This window comes from Aulonocara sp. 'chitande type north' Nkhata Bay, linkage group LG10, assembly GCF_057382095.1.
Source record: "Aulonocara sp. 'chitande type north' Nkhata Bay isolate Kocher_YH1m ecotype deep benthic linkage group LG10, A_spYH_male_GT1.1, whole genome shotgun sequence".
NCBI classification, from domain to species: Eukaryota; Metazoa; Chordata; class Actinopteri; order Cichliformes; family Cichlidae; genus Aulonocara; species Aulonocara sp. 'chitande type north' Nkhata Bay.
Genome location: NC_141353.1, coordinates 22,340,388 through 22,358,159, shown reverse-complemented (window position 1 = coordinate 22,358,159; position 17,772 = coordinate 22,340,388). Strand labels below are relative to the sequence as shown.

Below are 17,772 nucleotides of genomic sequence, written 5' to 3'. Positions count from 1 at the left end.
AAGGAGGGGAAAAAAAGAGGCACCAGTACTCAACTGATCAAGAGCAGAAGAGCATCACAGTCCTTAGACTGAGTAACAGATCATCAGCAGGCAGCCTCATTAAATGTTACCCGCAAGTACCGTATCGTGCTGGTTAAGAAAGGGACTGTGGAAACTTGACTGTGGGTCTTGGTTTTTTTTTTTTCTTTTTGTTGTTTTTTTTATGCTTATCCTCATGGAATAACTTTCATTTTGTAAAATATGTCCACTCTGGAAAGTTTCAGAATTTAAAAAAACACAACATGTCATTCACACAGTTTGATGCTGCAGACACACAAATCGCTACAATAATTAAACACGATAAAACTGCATTAGGTTGAAGCAGTGCTGTATTAGTGGTAGTTGCTAAACATTGAATCAGTTGACATTATTGATTTATTTAATAATAAATATTTGCAAAATTTCTGATCAGTTTCATGTTACATGGCTAAAAACACTAAGACAAATCTTTAGTGGTAGTCAATGTGTTGCGCTCTTCTTTATTCTTGCTAGTGAAGCACGTGATTCCTCCAGCCAGGTGTTGGGCTCACCCCTCTGCAGGAAGGCGGACCTCCCGGACCCAAAGGGCTTCTCTGAGGTTGAGGAAGCGCCAACGAATTCATAAAAAGGCCTACAAGATAATTAAACATCTGTGAGCAATTCAGAGGTGTGAAAAACCTGTGTGTGTGTGAGAAGAATGTATACCTGGGAGTTTAAACTGAAATTGAGCTGTCAGATGGTTGACGGAAACCTTTTTAAGGAATAACAGACATGTCCTTTTACTTCTGTCTAAACCAGCTTAATTACAAAGCCTGGTAATTACTTAACGTCAGTGCAGTCTCATTAATGTAAGCAGTGACCTTCAGTGTGAATTTTGGCAGCTGAATGCAACGGTGATCGGTGATCATCGTTTTACTTTAAGGAGCCTGAATCTAAACAGGATGAACTGTAACTTTTAATTGTAAGCTTAAATGTCTTATAACAGATTAGAACCAAGGAAGTTTAATGTCAACAGAGGAAAGTCCACCGAAGAATGAACATCTCGCTGAAATGTCATCATGTACTTAATTTATCTTGCTCATGATAAGTGTACTGAAATGTCTTGACCGAATCATAGTTATGAGTTTAGTCAGGACGTGTGGTGCCTAGTTTTCTCACCCAGATCTGGTCTCTTGCAGGATGAATCTCGCTGGCTGTAGTTGGAGGAAGCTGACGTGCTATCTGTGGAGGAGGACTTAGTTGAGCCGACTGATGGTCTTATTGCTCCCGGAGGATTTGTTTTGGGCTTTGCCTGAGCTCCAATCGAAGCAGAGTTGCTCCATTCTGGACAACAGTGGCAGACAAGTAATATAAGTGAAGCCCAAAGTAGAGTTTGCTGCTTTGCTTTCATTGCAAGTTACCCCATAAGTTGAACTTTTAACAGCACCAAACAAAACAAACAGATTTGTTAGATTGAGTGTGATCGAGTCTTTGCATAGTATCAGTATCATGTACTAATTTCAGTACTACTTTATGAGCCTCGACAAAAAGGTTGCCATAAAAGTAACTGAACTGAATTGATGAGGTCACACTGTGTTACGTGTGGGTCCCATACCAGAGTGCTCCTCAAGTCGAAAACGGCCAAAGCAGAGGTGAATCCTCCACTGTTTCCTGACATTCTCCTTCATTAAACAGTGGAAGAAGAATATGAAAAGTCCTGCAGCAAATAGAAAAGTAAGAAAAGGTCGTGAGCTCAAGATTAGATAAGATCTGGGTTTGAAGCTCTTTGTTCCTCGCGCAGGTATTTCTAATTTTCTCTGGAATAATTTCATATAGAGAAGTAAACAGCGGTGGTTGCTTCACTCATACAAAAGAAAGTATTATAAGAGAGATCAGTAGAGGTGAAAGCTGTTGTGATATGGTTGCATCATTTGGCTGTTTGAAATCTTCCTTTTCATCTTTTTTTTTTTTTTCCTCATCCGAGCTTCTTTTGAACTCCGGTTGCAAAGCGGGTTGTTGTGGAAAACTGCACACGTGGTTAGCAAAATTTCACACAATAAATAAATCCACAACAACACCCAAAAGGTCGTCTTCTTAAAAGTAAAGCACCATCTTTTTACAAGTCCGTGCATGTTTATAATGTTTGATCTTTGGCATATTACACTATCCTTACTTCTCAAAATAGTTTTGACTGACTGAAAAGAAGAACTAACACAGCCAGATGTTCATGTCAGCTAATAAAGACACACTTGGCTGACCGAGACGTTAAGTATTCAAAAAAACCTCAACAGATTGAGGCTAAACAGTTACTTATATGGTAAAAATAAGCTTGATGACTTTCAAACTTAAAATAAAATTCTATCTGGACGTTATCGAGCTTTCATTAACTGCCTCTGTACAAAAGGACAACCTTGCAGGCTGTTGAGTCCAGAGAACAGATACAGCAGAACTATTCTGCCTGGCCCCCAGCAAAAGAAGCCAAGAGTCCATGTTAGCCCCAGTAACAAGGTTAGACTGGCAACTCCTTTCAAGTCCTGCATGACTCCACTCCTGGTCCCCGCCGGGCTGTTGGCTCGCATACGTCGAATCTGGATTAGAACCACCACAAAAACCTAAGAGGAGATTGAAAAGAAGCCTCAGAGTGGTTGGATTACAGGCACATGGTAAAAGGGTCAAAAGCAAATTTACACAGTAATAAAGAATGTGTCTAATATGAAGGGGTTTTTTTTCTAACTCCACCAGCCACTTTGTTAGATAAAACTGTTCAGCTGCTCATTAATGCAAATGTCTAGTCAGCCAATCACATGGCAGCAGCTCAGTGCATTTAGGTATGTAGACATGGTCAAGGCAACCTGCGGAAATTCAGGCTGAGCATCAGAATGAAGATTTCTGATGATCAGTTCTGATTATCATAATTTGGTATAAACAACATTAAAGCATGGATCCATCCTGCGTTATATCAACAGTTCAGGCTGCTGGTGGTGTAAGGGTGTTGGGAATATTTTCTAGGCACACTTTGGGCCACTTCGTACCATCTGAGCATCATTCAAACGCCACAAGTTGCTTGAGCATTATTTCTCACCATCTCCATTCCTCTTTGATCACAGCGTACCCATCTTCTCATGGTTGCTGCAGCAGGATAATTCACCATGTCAAAAATTTCTGAAAATTTCAAACTGGTTCCTTAAACATGGCAGTGAATTTATGGTTCTTAGATGGCCTTCACAGTCACCAGGCCTCAGTGATCACCAGATTAGGTAAAACGTAAGATTGACATCATGGACACGCAGCTGACAAATCTGCAGCAATTGTGTGATGCTGCCATGTCAATGGATACCAAAATGTTTCAGGAATCTTTCCAGCAACTTGTTGAATTTGTGCCACAAAAAATGTTTCTGAAGACAAGTTATCCAGTCTGTACTGATTATCAAAAACGTTGCCTGTTAAATCCTGATATAGAAACAAATGAAAAATGTTGAATTTAAAAGGAATAAGGAGAACACATAACAATCTGACAAGTAAAATCTTTAATGAAATGTGAAATGATTTACCCCGGTGTTGAAGAGAAAGATGAACACAGCGTAGGCAACCACAGACACATAAAATGTCACATCGTCCTGGAGCCAGCAGCTGGGAGGGTGACAAACAGGAAAAAGACAGACGAGGCATTAGTAGACGAGATCAGTGAACACGATGAATGATCAGTGTGGTCGTATTTGAACCTTCTGCAACTAATGAAAACATCTTACTGACTTATCATTCTTGAATCATGTGTTTGGATAGCCCGAGAGTGTAATACCATGTTACATGACTTCCAATATGACATCAGATCAGCTTGATCTGGCTGAAAATAAAATGTGAAGGAAATGGTTTTATCTATTTTTGAAGATTTGTGGTTTTACATCATGGATTTGCTTTTGTAATTGGAGAAAATATGTTGTGATATTCATTTTTTTCCAGCTAAGAGATAGATATAGATTCTTTAGATATAGAGAGAGATTCTATGTGAAAGCTGAATGAAACCTTCAACTCTCTTCAGATCATCAAGTATGTATCAAGATATGAAAAATGAATAAAAGATGAATCCAAAACTCACAAGTTATCAGAGTTGTCCAGCAGCTGTAAGGTAGAAGAAGAAGTGTCTGTGTAGATGTGACTGCCGTAGGCCTCTTTGTTCACGATGAGCACCAGGATGCAAATCACCAGAGGAAGCCCTGGATGGAGATTTCAAATACATACATGTATGTATGTACTTACAATGTCATACCCTCAGAAAAACAAACAGAAAATATAATTGCTTTTAAAATTAACCCTTTTTGTTATATAAAAATAGCTGTCTAATGTAATGCACTTTTAGAATTGTTGATGATCATATTAAAAATACCCAAACTCTTAAGTAATCGCTGTGAGGCTATACTTTAGGTGTCACACTGCTCAAAAAGCTCCTTGTCAGGCAGTTTATTCTCTTTATGATTTCAGAAAGAGGGGAAATCATTAATATGGCCCAGTTCCCTCCATCTGCTGTTTAAATTTTGATTTTGTGAGGTGCAGCCAATCAGAAGGTGACCTAAAGGGAGAGGAGCAAAATGGTTTAATACTCTGCACTGGGGCCCAGTATATGATAAAGATTATTTTGGAACCATGACTCATGCAGAGCATCTCTGCTAGAGTCTAACGATCTAGAGATGGACCTGGAAATGAGCATAATGCGTCCCATTAGAGATTTTTATGAGCTGTCATCACACCATATAAGTAATAATGTTTTCTGTGTTGCCATTAACTAAAATTCAGTCATGCAAAAATGTGACTCACCCCATCCCAGAAAACAAAACTTGAGCATATAAGAGGGCACGTAGGCGTTGAATACTTTAACAAGGGCAAAGTACATGTTAACGGCCTCTAATCCCATCCAGGTGAATGATGCAAGCAGGAAGTAGTGCAGGGTGGAGGCCACAGCCACGCAGAGAGGGTACAGACCCCAGGAGGACAGCCAGGAGTTGACCAGAAACACCAGATTCAAGCCCAGCAGGGCCAGAGAGAGGTTGATGAGAATCTGAGAGGGGTAGTCTCTACGAAGCTTTCTAAGAGAGATATAGACATCGTGGAGAAAGTCGAGATACTTTTGTGCTACATGTAGATACACGTACAGAAAAACCTTTAGCAGTGAAGTAAACTCAACAAACCTGAGAAATGCATGCATTAAAATACCACCATGACAGTGAAACTTCAGCATATCCTTTGCTGTTTTCTAACACTGAAAACAATGTGTGCCTCACTTAAAACAATAGTTTTCCTCATACATTTGAATTGGTGTTGACAGGCCTGTAGTAGCACCCACAGATCTGTGCTGCATGTAAGCAGAAAACGCTTACTCGAAAGCCGTGTACGTGAGAACGGTAATTCCCAAGAAGAGTGACGAGACTCCACAACCAAGATAGGTGATAATGGTCAGGATCTGCTCATTAGCAGGGTCCAACTGAGTCCTGGCGACATCCTGGAGACATGGAGACGTTTGGTTACAGGGCTGTATTTTCCAGTGTGCATTATTAGCTCTTGGCTGATCCTGTTCCTAACTGTTCCCATATGCAAGTTTACTTTATGTAAACTTGCATAAAGCCCAGCATCTGTCTAACCACTACTACACTGAAACACTTTTACTATCTCTAGCACTTATAGTAAAATTAGTTTCATCATAGCTCAGTGATAAAGTATAGGAATGGGGTTTTATGTATTTTTATTGTGTTTAATTATATAGGGGAAAAAATCTGACATTAATTTATGTAAAGGAAACAACTTGTTAATCAAATAATTTAAAGTGGTTAAAGAAATCCTCTTCGGTAGGCATTCATTACTCTGTAGGCTGAAAGCCACAGAGTAATGAATAAGGGACACTGGTCTGCACCACAGAAACCATGGAATAATTAGCGAAATAAGTAAATCTTTTTAAATAAAATGTATTAGAAATTAATTATAGATTCAATACATTATGTATTTATTTCAATTTTTAATTAATTACAGACACGTTTAATTATTTAATAATGAATTTATTCATTTAATTTTGGCGTTCTTGGTACTGAATAGCCCAGGAGGCATTTCTCATATTTATTATTATTAATAATGGTGCAATTGTTGCAAAACAGCAATCCCATTACAGTATATGTTGTCGGGAGTTACTCGAACATAATGATCTGTTTCAAACTTTTCTTTGCAGTAGTTTATTTTTAAATATTATTCCTTTAGTGCCCTCTGCTGGTTAAGCCTGGTCAAAGCATATTGACACCACTGCAATTCAGTTTGATACAAGAAAAAGAAAAACATAATTAGTAGTGTGTGTATTGTTGCTGCTGTTACCAAAACTTTAAAGTGCTCTGCCAAAATGTGCTTTTTAGGAAACAGAAAAACAATATTAAAGTAGTAGTTTGTACCAGAAGAACTCCAAAGTGTGTGAGATGATCACACAGGCAGGTTGTGTAGTAAGGGCTGCTGTTGTATTTCCGACATCCATAATTGTCCCAGTCTCCTTGTCCATCTGCATGAGAAGAGTAATGTTTAATGTGGCCCGCTTCTTCCAGAGTTGATTTGATTTGGAAGAATAGGACTGAGATCAGGACGTACTGTTTTTATTGAAGTTCCAGTACACACACTCGACCTGCTTGTAAGGCTTAATCAGAGACAAAAGAAACATTAATGCATTCATTGATTAAAGGTGCTTTCATTACACGCAGTGTATATTGATAGAACAACCTCTCCTACTGTGTTTGGTATAAGATGTTGGAGTGTGACTTCAATATCTTCTTCCAGGTCTTTGATTGGACAGCTGGCGTTGGTCACACTGGCTGCCACCACAAAAGTGTTGAGGGTCTGATCTATTTGTCTCCCCTGAAGTTAAAACACAGTACATATGAATAACATGTTTCACTAATAAGCATCTAGGAGCAATTCTTCACAAAGAAGTGGCTTCATAGAAAATACCACCTTAAAGAGCGACGCGATGGCGTAGAACTGAAACTGGATTCTCGGTCGGGTCTGATTTGGGGCTTGTTGGGGGAAGCAGTGCTGCAGGGCAGATGGGAGGGAGATGAAAGCCAGTGTGCTGTTGAGGGGATACCTGTTGATAAAAATCTATAAAGACAAATTTTCTTAATTCTTTTTAAAGCTCAGGCAACATGTTTCAGCTAACAGCACCGTTGATTTCTGAGATGCACTGCAGACAATTTGAGCAGCATTAATGCGGTAAGTACAGACTCATCTGTATGTTTGCTTAAATATCGCCAAGAAAGACAATGTTTAGTGTCAGTTTCAAGCTGCTGCAAACAGCACTGTTCAAAGCAATGACTGTAGAAAAGCCTACATTTATTGGTTCAAAGTAGCATGTTTTATTCCACATGTGGAAACCTTTTGTAACACCTGTTCACCTGCTTCTTAATGCAGACATTCAGTTTTATTTATATAGTTCCAGTTGACAACAACAGTGGCCTGTAGGCACTTTATATTATAACATAAAGACCCTACAATATTAGAGAGGAACCCCAACAAGCACAGGACTGCCCTATGAACAAGCACTTGGCAACATTGGGAAGGAAAAACTCCCTTTTAACAGGAAGAGACCTCCAGCAGAACCAGGCTCAGGAAGAGGAAGCAAGCTGCTGAGATGGAGCGAGGGGAGAGAGATGGGGCAAATGACAAAATATTAAATCAGCCAATCACATGGCAGCAACCTTGTAGACATAGTCGAGTAGACCTGCTGAAGTTCGAAGCGAGCAACAGAATGAGGAAGAAAATTTACAGAGAAATTTTGCCGACCTCGGGTTTTTTGCCAGTAGCATCAGACGCCACTCCAATCATTAAACTGTTAAACTCTCCAGGAACTACATCCACCACTGCGATGCCGATGGCTGGAGCGACCAGGGTGGAGGAACCCTCATAACCCACTATCCTGTCTCCCATTGCTTCTGTAATATTCAGGATGCTGGAGAGAAAACAGAAGATTTTAGTGTCCCCACATCAGATTGTTGGAAAAGTTTATTTCTCGTTCTGCATTCATTCCTTACTTGTTAGTAAAAGGCACCAGGTTGCTCTCAGATTTCAGTATGTTTGAAATAATGTTGAGAAGAGCTTGGCCCAGCTCTGGTGTGACCACACTGACGTTAATGATGTCCTGCAGCTTGTTGAGGACTATCGTCAGTTCGTCATAGTTGAGTGTGGAGTGGTTACTCAGTAAGACTTCAATCATATCTACCACATCCTGAGCACTATCTGGAAGTTAAATGGCACAACTTGTGAAACAGGCATTTTTATCCCATTCTAACTTGTAACACAGCACATGTCTAATATGTAACAGGGTTTATGTTGGAAATACAGATGTTTGGGTAATTTTAGAGCTGGGAAAAAAGTCTGTGACTGACCGGCAGTTACACTGACATGGTACAGGTCAGGGATGGTCTCCACCACTGGACCACAGTCTTCCAGCTCTGGAGCCATCCAATGGGTATTGAGCTTGCCTTTACTGTCAAACAGAAGGTGGACAGAGGGAGAATGCATAAAAAAATCTGCAGAGAGTAAAACCTTTAACCTTTTTTTAAAATTTTCATCATCTGGTTATACTGCCACCTCAGCATGTTGCATATCAACATTTGCTAGCCGCACTCTTACTGGAAAATAAATGGCATCGGCTAACTACCCAACAACAGAAATGAGGTTAATTGGATGGATTGGTGACATTATGTGAGACCTCACACAGCTGTGAGCCATTTTGATTCTGAGAATTACCGATCATTTAACCTCTCATTAGTCACACTGAGGTCTTGATTAATGCATTTACAGCAGAGCCATCACTGAGTGTTGTGACACTGAGTCAACACGCAGTCTTTAGAACAGCAGTAAAGCCATATAAATGTATACCAACGGATGTGATTAATACTCAGACGTATCCATGTGTTAAATTTATCAGCCAGCCAAATACATAAAACACACAGCACACTTCAACTGTAAACATGAGGACAAATGTCAGAGCATGTGTACTTTAGCAGTGTTGGTCTAATAAATCTTTACTGCTGGATTGATTTCCATTACTTTAGCTGCAGATATCCAGGGCATCAAGAGGATGAAGCCCAGTAATTTTTTTAATGTTTTTTCACTAGTAAAGGTTTATATTGTTGAGTAGATAAATCCAGCAGCCCTGATAATTCTAAGCTTTTAAAAAAGTCACCTACATAGATGACGAAACCCACAGATTCATTGCAGCGAGTTGCCCAGCAGTCTTTCACACTATGCTGCTTTTAAACTCAACCATGTCACTGACCTGTTGCCATTTAATCACATATTTTGTGAGATGTTTCACTTGGGCTACAAATGAAAAATGATTAACAGTCCGAGCTCTCACCAGTGTCGAGTGGCGTGGTGGTCCGGGTTCTTTGGGCACGTTTGATTGGCAGTTTCTCCTCCTGAAGTTTCAGGCCACACAAACAGGCCTTTCAGGGTTTGGCGCATTTCTGCATTGCACTTAAACGACACTGGAACAGTGAGATGTTTGAGAAAGAGATCAAAATGAGAAGATTTTCAGGGCTGGGTCCCCCCCCCCCTTTTTTTTTAACTCACATATCTGGCTTATCTCTATGTCCTCAGTGAGTATGGAGATGGACCCCTGATTATAAGGTGTCAGCAGTATGTTTCGTATCTTCTCTTCGATTTCATGTATGTCTGACTGCATCATGACTTGGACCTGGAAAATACAGCTCTCTCTTCTGGAAGTAACAGAGCTAAATATGGTTTGCAGAATGACAATGCGCTCATGTACATAGCAAATATAACATCATGATGTTATACTTTTTTAATATTATCTGCGTAAAGGCAAATAAAAATGAACAACGTAGCAGCCAGTTTCCTCCTCCTCCAGGCAGAATTTCAAATTTTTTGTTTATTGTAATCAGTTCTAAATAAAATTGTACGGAGACACACAAAGCTTACCTTGAAACTGTGTCTGCTAATACCTGGGAAAGAGTAAAAAGGATGAAGATGAAGCTTTCAGGGGAGAAACAGCCTTTTGGTTTAAGAAGTCACTGACATATTTTTTATGCTTACTTACTCTGGTAGGGTATTCTGACTGCAGCTTAGGATGATTTCTGGAAGTGAGATCAGTAACTTAAGTTGTTCAAATTGAAAGACCTTTGCGTTCATCAGAATGTGACATATTTCTGGAACTGGGTGAGTTGATGTGTGGTACTCTACCTTTGAGCTTTGGGGACCAGCTGAAATTCAAGCACTGTCATCAAGTTGTTTGGTAGGCTATTGTTGAGCTGTGAAGAGGAAGTTAGCATTCATTTTTACTGCATTACTTCTGCTGTCAGGATTTTACACCCCTATATTTAACCAGGTGAAGGAAAAATAGTTTCCTGTATCTTAAAATAAGAGCTTGGGTGTTCTGTAAGACTTACCCAGGACCTAAGGATCTGTTCTGAGTCACAGCCGCCTGTTATGGACACGTTCACCTTAACCTGAAAATACAGTTCTGCAAAGGAAATTGAGACAGATCAGAAAGTTTTCACCAAGTAATTTATGATGTCAGATGAACCGTACATGCAGTTGTGAAACTGACCGGAGACATTTTCAGGGTTTGTGGCAATGGTCATGGGCGTGGCTACGGTAGTAGAACTTGTACTTGTGATGATGCTTGTGGTTGGGGGTCTAAATTCGGTGGTAGAAAAGGGTGTGGAGGATGGTATTGTGGTTGTAGAGGTAATATTTGTCACCGGAGAAGGCTGTGTCATCGTACTGGAGCTGCTGGTTTCAACTAAGAAACCATCTGGAAGATGCATGTCAGAGACCCACAATGAGTTTTTCTGCAAATACTTCACAAGACCGCACACGTACAGTGCTTATTAATTGGTTAGACCAACACACAATGAACAGTTTATGCCACGTCTACTTTAAATGAACAATATTTGTTATTACAAAAATGTTGTTTCTGTAACGGTTAGTCCAAATGTATGCACAAACGCTTCAATCAAAATGATATTTGTTCATGTTAAAATATAGATAAATATATAAAAATGGAAATAAATATAAAAACACCCTTAAAATTTCATTTATTTCATTACTAATTAGATAAATTAATTTTTGTGATTGAACGTTATGCACTCAAGAAAGTCCAGTTTGTCAATTAAAATTTGGGAATATAAATGTGAATTCAGTTTGATATTCCTCCTCTGTGTCTGCAGAAAAGCTGGAGAACATTAAAAACTTGCAAACTTAAACTGATTGCTTGTTGGTGCATATACCAAGGTAATGACCTAAAGCTACTGCAAAGCTTTGCAGAGATTATTCGACCAAGAAAACAGAATCTGAAATACTGAAACTAATGGAAAACTTGGGATTTATTGGATTCAAATAAAGATCACACAAACGTTTCATCCAAAGCAAGTTTCTGGAAAGAAAACTATTAAAAACTATTTGCAACAAAAGAGACTTTTGAAAAATACCAAATTTAAAAAAACAAGGCAAGACCAGGAAGAAACTGTTATGAAAGCCAAATGAGATTATAAAAAATATAAAGTTTTTTGGTTATTATGTACGAATAAGAACTATAATTAGTTTTTATTAACTATTATCAGTTTCTGTTGAGAATTGTTTCCTACCGACAGGTGTGGTGTATATGTTTTCTGCATCAGCCCACAGCTGTAACAAACCACTGGGGTCGTTGTAGGGATTTTTAAGCCTCGTGGCTATTAGAGACTGCACATCTGCCACATCCACAGCAGGGATGACATTCACATATACGTTGCAGCGAAAACTACAAGGAAGACACAAAGTCATGCTTTAGATACCACGTTCTTATTCTCTTCTACAACAATGCTTTTCAGGTATTTCGATTATTTTGGGCTCTTTAACCAAAGTTAAAGCCCAACCAAGGTTTTTTTCTATTAAGATGAATGTTTTTCCCAGATTACAAAAATTTTTTGTTTTGTTTTATATACAAATGAAAGAAACATGTCTGTACATTAAAAAAAAAAAAAAGTCAGATAGAAATCACACAATATTCTGGGAACTGTAACTCTCTACCATATTACCTGTTGACACTGGAGGGACTGAACCGCATCTGAAGAATAGAAGAACATTTAATACGTATGAAACAAGATGCTGATAAAGATGCTGTCCAGGTCTTACACTCCTACTGTCCTACTGGCCAAACAGACACAGCTATATTTGCATTAAGATAACATCCCCTCATACATACATCAACCTGATGCATCAGTTGAGCTCTGATGTTCTTACCAGCTGGTCTTCATATGGTGTTTTTACGAGGTCTTCTGTATTGGATCTGAAAATAAGAAAATCAAAGAAACTCAGTAACCTTATGGCCCATTTGTTCCTCCCCTCTGACATGTACTATAAAACAAGATTTAATTGTGTGACACACAGTGAGATTCAAATGAATTTTATTGCAAATGTAAATCATCTCCTACCTGGATAGTTCAAACACAGATACTATGTGTAAATAGATGTCGCTCGGCAGCTCCTGTCTGAGCTGCAGGAACAACAAAGAGCAGAAGGCAGTGTTATAGCCGCTGAGATTTACTGCTGCTGAATAAATGTAAAGTAAAGCCTGCACAGTATAATGAAGTCCAAAGCAGCAGGGTCTGGAATTTTTCAGAGAAATAAATGACGAGAAGTCTGACCCTACACAAATTCCCGCCACAGCACGCACAAAATTCCTGGATCCAAAACAATATCTGGATTGAGTCTGTGAATTTCTCTTCAGAATATATATTTTAAAAAATGGAATAAATGACATGAACTCATTGGTAGAGGTAATAAAAATAATTATTCTTATAACAGTTTTTCAAGAATTTAAAAATAGATGAATAAACCTTTTTTTTTAAGTTTTTGTTTGTTTTACCCATTGGTGTGCGATGTCTCTGGCTGTGTAGATCTCAGTTTTGTTCTCATCCTGACGAATAATAGTAATTATCAGTTTCACTTGGTAAATGGACCATGCTGCCAAAGAGAACATAAAACTGCATTAAATGTTTGTAGATTTCATTTAAGACCATAAAAAAACAAGAGTGATAACTTTCAAGCCTACTTCAGTGTGTATATATTTATATATATATGTATTTTTTACAGTTTGACAGATTTTTTTCTTTATCTTATAAATATTTGAACCTGACCAATATAGCACTGGGCTGGGCTTGAAAGTAAAGGAGAGAAGGGAGAAATTGTCATATTATCTTAGTGAGGACTCATAAATAACTACAGATAACAAATGCTGAGAAATCTCTGGGTTTTTTTTGTCTGAATAAAGAAAAAAGTATCAGTCGATATATTGGATTATTGAATCACTAAATATCGGTATCAGTCTTAAAAATCCCCACATCACTCTGCCTCTATTTAATAATGGCTGCTTATTATTATAAACCAGTAGCTCTCAAACCTCAGAAGCCTGCAGAGTAAAATGACTTTACAGCCCACCGTTTCCATCAATCATTAACAATTAAAAGGATCCAAGTCGGACTTGTCTTAATTGAAAGTCTGTGTAAAAGCATCAGCATTTTTATTTTTCCTAAAAAAATACATTTATTCAGCTTAGTTTCACCAGCAGCCACCTGGTGTGTCTCCCTGCCCCACGACTGCGACCTGCCCCATAGGTTGAGAACCACTGTCATAAACTATATATTTTGTATTACGATGAAGAAAAGATCAAACTGTATTTTTTCCTATCTGCACTGACCTAAAACTGGAGCAGCGCTTTCAGCTAGAGGGAAAGATTCACGTGGAACTAATACTGCGTTTTTCATATGGCTGAACAGACTGTGTGAAAGGAATTTTCTTATGTAAACTAAGCTCTATAGTGCTATGAAAGAGGATTAGGGCCAGTAAAAGAAAAAAATCTTTGGGGGTCATGAGTTCTGACTTCTTCCATATTTCTGAGAAAAACTGGAATGTTTTTTTTTTCATAAAATTCCTGCATTTAGTAGCCAAGAAATTTGAATCATTAACAAGTAAAAGTGTCAACATTTATCATCTTATTGAAACTGTAGACTGTTCCAGTTTTGTAGAGATGAAACAAGCTGCTTGATTAATGCTTCGAATTTTCATCTAATTGATTATGAATTTGTTTTTACATTTACTTAACTGCCAAATAGACAGGTGGTGAGTATTTAATGTGAGGGGATACACCACAGACAGCCAACAAACTATCGCTGAGGCTGGAAAAAGCTTGATGAATGTGGCATTTACTGCAGTAAAATAAAATCAGATGATAACGGCAAAGGTTTCAAGTGAAAGTATTCAGGGTTTGTAAGTTGCATGCTCACTGCAATTCAGGCTGCAATCTTGTAGTGGAGCACAGATCTGAGTGTCCCAGTTGTTTCTCTCCCACTTCACAACATCCCCCTCTGTACAGTTCATTGATGCCACTTCCTTGCTGCTGCGTTCTCTCCCCCACATCCGAAACAGAGAGAGTTTTCCCGACACACGGGATATAGGAATGATCTTTATGTTGCCGTTTACAATGAAATGTCCTGATCCCAGAGTGAGCGATCCATTGGGGGCCAGTGTGGAGCACGAAGAGGAGGCAGAAGAAGCAGCTCCATAGAGGACTGTGAGAGAGGGAAGGCATACAAAAGGTGGTCAAGGAAAGACTAAAAAAATCACTGAAACAGCCAAGGCAGGTTTTCCATATCATTTTCTAAACAGGGAATGTAGCTGTAGCCCAGATTCATTTAAGACGTCATGAGCAAAAACACAAGACGGCTATAACTCTTGATAGTGACCTTTGTAAGCAGATTATCACTTGATGCAACCGTGTTATCAATATATAAATCATTGAGATGTTCCAGCCAGACAATTTTTAGATAATAGACTGAAAAGGAGCACCTGCATTCAGTATTGCCTGACAGCCTGTGTAGGAAAATCAGAATCAGTTACAGGAGAAAACTGAGAGGATCAGACTTCTAGATCCCAAAAGCCATTTCTAAAAAACATCTTTATTTCTTCACCAATCTTTATTTCTAATCCCAGAATAAAATTAGGCTTTTAAAGAACACACGATGAGAGGAAACCCACCTGCCGTGAGGTTCAGCAGGGTCCCTTTAAGGTATAGGGCAGGTCTGTCTTTCGTATGTGACCAGGTCAGGCATAGTGGGTACCACTGTGACTCAAGGAGGACGATCTTCTGGGTCCTCCACTCCACGCCAAACAACCAGACCACTAAATGACCCGCCTTAAACCCCAGCCCCAGCTCAGCATACTGTGCCTTTGGATGTCGGTACATAAAGGCGGTCCACGGTGAGGAACCTATGGTCTAGACATGTTTGGAGTTAGTGAAATTTCATTTCTTTAACTGTTCGGCACCTTTAAAAATATCCCTGTGACAGTTAAACCAGTTATAACTGCAGGACATTTATCATCAGTACCTTCTCTAGATTCAGGTAGAAGCAGACTGTGAGCTCTTGCAGGGGGGGGATGGTGATCTGATGCTTTAGTGTCCAGTGGCTGCATCCTGCAGTGAAATTAGCCACTTCCCCCCATAGACTGAACCTAGGCACTGAGAGAAAAATACATCGTTTTTATAAAAAAGTGCTTCCACAGCAGGAAATCTGAACAAAGGGAGAAGGTTTTACCTTCAGAACCTTCTGGACGTTACATAACTTTCCTATTACAATACTGAATGCTGTTTATTGATCATGTATTCTAATTTATTTATGAGATCTTGAGACTGTCTTTCTGGATGGATTTCCTGATCATTGGACAATGTCCAGACTTTGTTGTGTATTTTGGTTGGAAATGAGCAGTGGATGTTGATAGATCCACTGGTAGATTTTCACCATACATTGTTGTGGAAGCAAATCACTTTTGGAGCTTCTTAACTGGTTTTGCTGGGTATTATATGAAAAAAGAACATTTTTCATTCCTGAAAGGAGTGTGTACAGTCTGGTTTTCAAGTAATTAAGACACTTAATTCAGCTTCTGCATTGAGTTTGATCCTTTTTCAGTTTTAGTTAAAACTGAGAGTTGTCGCAGTGTGTTGGGAAACCTCAATTATGTTCATATTTAAACAGGGTTGGGTTTTTTCTTTGGTTTGTTTGTCTGTTGAAACGAAATATGTTTTAAATTTTTCATCTGAATTAAATAATTACTATATTATTGAAGTGTTTGAACTGTTTTATGCATAATGTCCCATTTTTAGAGGTTCATAATTAATTGGACAATTGACTGGCAGGGAGGTTCTGTTCTCTGGTTATTAAGCAGCAAAAAGAGTGGAGTTTATTCCAGGCTTTTCAGTGAAACTCCATTATTGGGCTGAAAAGGCAAAACAACCCGGTCAGAGAGACAGCAAAAACTTTAGTAGTAATCAGCAATCTGCCTCATTCTTACAAAGCTTGCATGCACCAACCAACTCACCAACAACAAAAAGCCAGAAAGACCACAAAAAGCAACGAAAATTGAATTATTTCCATGGTTAAGAAAAACAGCCTTAAAACATCTAACAAAGTAAAGAACACTCGATGAGGGGTTGGGTGGATCTACCAGTCCAAGAGACATCTTCAAGAAGCCCTTTTTCATACTTTAGACTCAAAAGATAGAAAACATCTAAAAGAGCTGGCACAGCTCTAAAAAAAAAATCAACCTTTATAACCCTTAAAATTCTGTGAGTCCACTTACCTTTGAACATCTGAAAATGGGGGACTGTATAAAAATTCCTCAAAGTTAAGTCAATGCTTTTGTTAACATTGAATTTAACCCATAGATTGTTTGATTTGAAACGCACTGTGATGGTGTACGGAAGCTCAATCACAAAAAGAAAGAAAAAAAACACTTATAAACCTAACTGTTAGTCTCATTGCAACTCTTTTTTTTTTCATTGTCAAAAATTACCCTAATGGGTAATTATCTTTTTGCTTTAGAAATCATCATCAGTGTGTTTTGCGGCCACTTTTACAGACCCGGCCACTTTAAAAGGAACGTGTGAAGAACATTTTTTTCTTCTTTACTTATTTAGTCAGCAGGAGCTGAATCTGGAGTCAGTTAAACTGTCTACAGTATTACATCATGCTTTTCCACCTTTCACCTTGTGGTCTTTAATGGCTCTACATGATATACGTGAGGTTTGTTTTAGATGATTTTGACTTTTTTACAATCAGCTGACTTTCTCACAGAACCATGGCTTCAAGTAATACGCAAGCATGATTTGTGATCAAATAAATTGTGATCTCTTTTGTATTTTTTCCATTTTTTTAGTTGTTCCTACCGTCTGCTTTAGCAGGACCCGGGCTGCCCAGCAGAGACAGAGAGAAAAAAACATTCAGGTAATTTTGAAGGATGACCATGATGAAATCTGAAAAATAAAATTAAATAATTACACTATTATTTGTGCATTAACTGTATAATAAAGTATTTTTATTATTAGAATTATTAGAAGCATCAAAGTTTATCAAAGTTTTTGAGCATAAGTGAAGAACTTACCTTCGACAGAATCGCCTGAAAGCCAGGAGATGAATCTGAAAGTAAATCCTGGTCGAGATTCTCAGCAACTACACTTCATCCTGCAAAGTCTCAGCTCACTGGTTTCGAACAAGCTCTGAGACGATGCATAAAAATCAAGTCACAAACCTTTGTCTGTGACCGTGAAGCAGGTAATGCTGTTGTCTGGCTGTGATTGGTCGGTTCGTGCTATTATGTGTGTGCAGGTGGGACAAAAAGTCAATCTATAAAAGTGTAGGAGGAAAAAAATCACGGCCACACAAAAGCATACGTGAAACGGTAATTAGCTCTGAC

General features: G+C 38.6%; 1 protein-coding gene across 1 annotated transcript; it reads right to left on the bottom strand.

The window, feature by feature from the left end:
- Nucleotides 1-239: 239 nt before the first annotated feature.
- Nucleotides 240-17,324, bottom strand: adgrg4b (adhesion G protein-coupled receptor G4b). Its single transcript, XM_086307366.1, has 31 exons — nucleotides 17,246-17,324; nucleotides 15,411-15,541; nucleotides 15,061-15,298; nucleotides 14,310-14,594; nucleotides 12,893-12,990; nucleotides 12,459-12,520; nucleotides 12,268-12,313; nucleotides 12,063-12,091; nucleotides 11,631-11,785; nucleotides 10,592-10,798; nucleotides 10,431-10,504; nucleotides 10,225-10,292; nucleotides 10,082-10,118; nucleotides 9,964-9,986; nucleotides 9,595-9,740; nucleotides 9,380-9,509; nucleotides 8,403-8,503; nucleotides 8,049-8,253; nucleotides 7,801-7,966; nucleotides 6,973-7,119; nucleotides 6,751-6,876; nucleotides 6,613-6,658; nucleotides 6,423-6,526; nucleotides 5,370-5,491; nucleotides 4,810-5,078; nucleotides 4,094-4,211; nucleotides 3,549-3,627; nucleotides 2,408-2,609; nucleotides 1,613-1,714; nucleotides 1,177-1,341; nucleotides 240-649 (listed from the first exon to the last, which is right to left on the bottom strand). Exons 1-31 carry the CDS (start codon nucleotides 17,322-17,324, stop codon nucleotides 528-530), a joined length of 3,882 nt encoding a protein of 1,293 aa, XP_086163492.1. The 3' UTR covers nucleotides 240-527.
- Nucleotides 17,325-17,772: the final 448 nt, after the last annotated feature.

What these genes read in the sequence shown, in the direction of transcription:
- adgrg4b (XM_086307366.1), bottom strand. Translation starts at nt 17,324, where the DNA reads ATGGTCATCCTTCAAAATTACCTGAATGTTTTTTTCTCTCTGTCTCTG. An exon ending in TCTGTGTTTGAACTATCCAG is followed by an intron (nt 12,314 to 12,458) that starts GTAGGAGATGAT and finishes TCTTATTTTCAG; the next exon opens with ATCCAATACAGAAGACCTCG. An exon ending in AGTCCCTCCAGTGTCAACAG is followed by an intron (nt 11,786 to 12,062) that starts GTAATATGGTAG and finishes TCTTCCTTGTAG; the next exon opens with TTTTCGCTGCAACGTATATG.